This window comes from Bidens hawaiensis, unplaced genomic scaffold, assembly GCF_021521415.1.
Source record: "Bidens hawaiensis isolate Kalapana, Puna unplaced genomic scaffold, B.hawaiensis_p1.1 tig00000935_1, whole genome shotgun sequence".
Classification (NCBI taxonomy): Eukaryota; Viridiplantae; Streptophyta; class Magnoliopsida; order Asterales; family Asteraceae; genus Bidens; species Bidens hawaiensis.
The window spans coordinates 4,223,277-4,226,838 of record NW_027491054.1 but is presented as its reverse complement, the minus strand read 5'-3'; the positions used below and the strand labels follow the sequence as shown (position 1 = coordinate 4,226,838).

General features: G+C 42.3%; 1 protein-coding gene across 1 annotated transcript; it reads right to left on the bottom strand.

Annotated features, from left to right (window-relative positions):
* Window positions 1-1,118: 1,118 nt before the first annotated feature.
* Window positions 1,119-1,514, bottom strand: LOC143548610 (uncharacterized). The gene has a single exon (XM_077039726.1). The coding sequence runs from the start codon at window positions 1,512-1,514 to the stop codon at window positions 1,119-1,121; it is 396 nt and encodes a 131-aa protein (XP_076895841.1).
* Between the last annotated feature and the right edge of the window lie 2,048 nt (window positions 1,515-3,562).

Genomic DNA, 3,562 nt, shown 5'->3' with positions numbered 1-3,562 from the left:
TTTTGTCTTGTATGATTATAATATAAATGTGTGTGAGCTAAATCCGTCATGTATCCAAAATATAGGATAAGGATAAGTATTGGCACGCAGGCCTATCCGCACAGGAACTAAAATTCTAAAAATTTAAAAAATGGATAATTGTGCGTTAACTATATTTGTATTAACGTTAAGATAAACTAAATCTGGTACGCAGACCAACATATCAGGCCCGCAAAGAGGCACGCCAGCCTAAAAGAAAATTACATAGATTTAAATATAGCACCTTTGTAGCTATGCAACGTTCCAAGTCTTGGGAATAGGAGTGCCGTCCAATTTTTTCACCTTGTATGTACCTTTTCCCAGTACTTCGTCAATTTCGTAGGGGCCTTCCCATGTCGGAGCTAACTTCCCTGGTAACTCGGCGTTTGATGCCTCATTGTTTCGGAAGACATAGTCTCCTTTGAGGAATTCGCAGATTTTCACCCGCGAGTCGTAATACTTCTGTAATTGGCTTTTATATTTGCTTTCTCGTATGACTGCCAGCTCGCGTCTTTCTTCCAGGAGGTCTAAGTTCATTCTGACTTCTTTTTCATTGTCTTCCATCATGAGGATCCTTGCGGATAGGAGGCCAATCTCGACAGGAATCATTGCTTCCGTGCCGTACGTCAAACTGAACGGTGTCTCCAAGTTGTTAGTTTTTTTACTGGTGCGATATGCCCATAGTACGTGGGGCAATTCATCGACCCACCTCATTCGTTTGGTTCCCAATCTAGCCTTAATGCCCTCTTTGATGCTACGATTGGCTCGCTCGACTTGCCCATTGGCTTGCAGGTGGACAACGGAAGTGAACACTTGTTTTATCTGTAACTCAGATAACCATTCCTGGAGGCTGTTGTCAGCAAATTGAGTACCGTTATCACTTACCAACGTCTGTGGAAGACCGAAACGACAAATAATATTTTCCCACTGGAATTTTTTTACGTTCGCTACCGTTGTGTGGGCCAGAGGTTTGGCCTCTACCCATTTTGTAAAGTAGTCAATGGCGACTAACAAGAACTTTACCCTCCCGGGGTCTTCCGGGAATGGTCCCATGATGTCTATGGCCCACTTTTAGAAAGGCCATGCTGCGGTGACTGGGACTAAGTCGTTCTGAGGTTGCAACGTTCGGGGGACGTGTCTTTGGCAGGCATCACATTTCTATCCATGTGCATGTCTGGCCAGTAATATCCCGCATTCATTATTTTTGCTACCACCATCCTCGGTCCCGCGTGTAACTCGCAGATGCCCTCGTGGATTTCTCGGATTATGTAATTAGCCTCTTCAGCGTCCACGCACCTAAATAGTGGACCAAGGAAGGACTTACGGAAGAGAGTGTCACCGTGGATTTGGTAGCATAACGCCTTGTGGCGGATATTTCTTGCTTCTATTTTGTCATCCGGGAGGTTGCCAGATGATAGGTATTCCATTAAAGGTGTCATCCAAGAGACTGTGCCGGTCTGGATGACCGTCCCCGATACCTGTCCTGCAATGAGCATAGAATAGACCCGGGCTTCTAGGAACTTCTCACCGAGCTTTCTCGCGATCCGCAGCCCGGCCAAGAATGCCTCGTATTCAGCTTCATTATTTGTACTTTTGAAGTTTAGTTTAATGGCATAAGTGAATTCTTGGCCGTCTGGGTCGATCAGCTTCAATCCCGCGCCCGATCCTTCTCCGCTTGATGCTCCGTCTGTAAACAGAGTCCATTGTTGACTTTCATCGGAAGGGGTCGGGGGTTGATGTTCAAACAAACATTCCTGAACTTTACCTGTTGGTACTTCCGTGACAAAGTCTGCCAAAACCTGGCTTTGATTGCGGGTCTGGGCTTATACTCGATTGAGTGTTCACCCAATTCGATCGCCCACTTGGCTAATCGTCTAGACAGCTACGGCTTGGTCAGTACACTTTTCAACTTGTAATCGGTTAACAAATGTATCGGGTGACCCTGGAAGTACCTTTTTAACCTCCGTGCTGCGTATACTAGTGCCAGAAAAAGCTTCTCAAGCATCGAATACCGAGTTTCAGGCGTCCGTCAATGTTCTGCTGACGTAGTATGATGTGTGACTAATAACCCTACAATAATGACCCTCACAGCTAAGCTTTAATTTTAAAACGAAAATCATAAAACCACACACAAACGGCAAGTGTACCGATCGCAAGTAGTATAGACCTAGGAAGTCCGAGTATCGAACACGTGGACACGTAAGATGCTAACGAATACTAACCCTAGATAAGACCTACCTTAGAATAATATTTAATTGATTTTTGATTTTTAATTACTTAACTGAACTAACTAAACTGACTGACAAAACTTACCAAAAATAGAAAAATTAACGGGGAACTAACTGTGTTAACTTAGGATAGAGAAAAACGTCTACCTAGGTCTGAATCAAATTGTAGGCCTAACAAGCTAATGGATTTGATGACTTCAAGACACCGATCTCTAAAGATGACACGACTAAGGATCGCTCGGGCTCACTGGATTACCTGTCGGTCTCACTCAATAAACCCTAACTACCCAAAATCGGCTAAAACGACCAAACCGGGAAATAATTGCTAACGTGTTCTAATGCTAGATCACCTCTCGGTCTCACCAACACTCGACTTTAATGGCAATGAATACTACACAACCAAGGATAGAGGAACAATTCAACTTAAACTAAAATAGATCAACTAGTCACTCAAAACACCTAAACCTGACAAGAAACGAACTCGCTCTCGCGCAATCCCTATTCTAGCATGTAAAGGCAATGAGATGACCCTAAGTTCCTATCACCTCTCGGTCTCAAAGAAGTTGCCTAACTGTTGTACTTAAATCAATTAATCATGCAACAAAACCCTACGGTTGTTCCTACCGCAAACAAACCCTAAACACCAAGTCTAGAATCAAACAATGCACCGATCGATCAATACAAAACTAATCAATCAACACACGGGGTTTATGCAATAAATTAACCAATAATTCCAGCCCTTAAACACAACCTATTTTTAACTCTAAATCAAACTTTACAATAGCAAAATACGTCTAGCAATCAAACAATCCAACAAGCTCATCAAACATTAACAATAATCATCATCCCTAGGTAGAACTAACAAGTTTAGCCAAGAATCATAATTGGACAGCCATGAACCTTTAATAAAACCATTAATAAACTCATCTTAAACATCAATTCAAACATTCAATAATCAATACTAATCAATAACAAGTCAATATCTCAAGTAATTGCAAAACTACTAATCAATTGAACAAGTAAATCAAAGTATATGAACAATGAAAAAGGTGTAAGGATATGGATGTTTATGGGCTACTCGTGGCTGTAAAAACTGGTGGTGAATGATCCCGAGGCTTGGTTCTTGTGTCTTCTTCCTTCCCTAGCCGCCACAAGCTTCAAACCCTAACCGAGAAAAGTTTTTTCCTTGCCTCCTTCCCTGCTGTTCTGCGATCGCAGCTTCTGCCCAACTCTAGGGTTTTTTTTTCTTTTTTATTTTATGATATAATATGAGGCTTGGGCTTTTTCATATCGTAGACGGGCCGGGCTTTGAGTTT

Excerpts from the sequence above, each read along its gene's own strand:
- LOC143548610 (XM_077039726.1), bottom strand. The coding sequence starts at position 1,514 with ATGCTCATTGCAGGACAGGTATCGGGGACGGTCATCCAGACCGGCACA.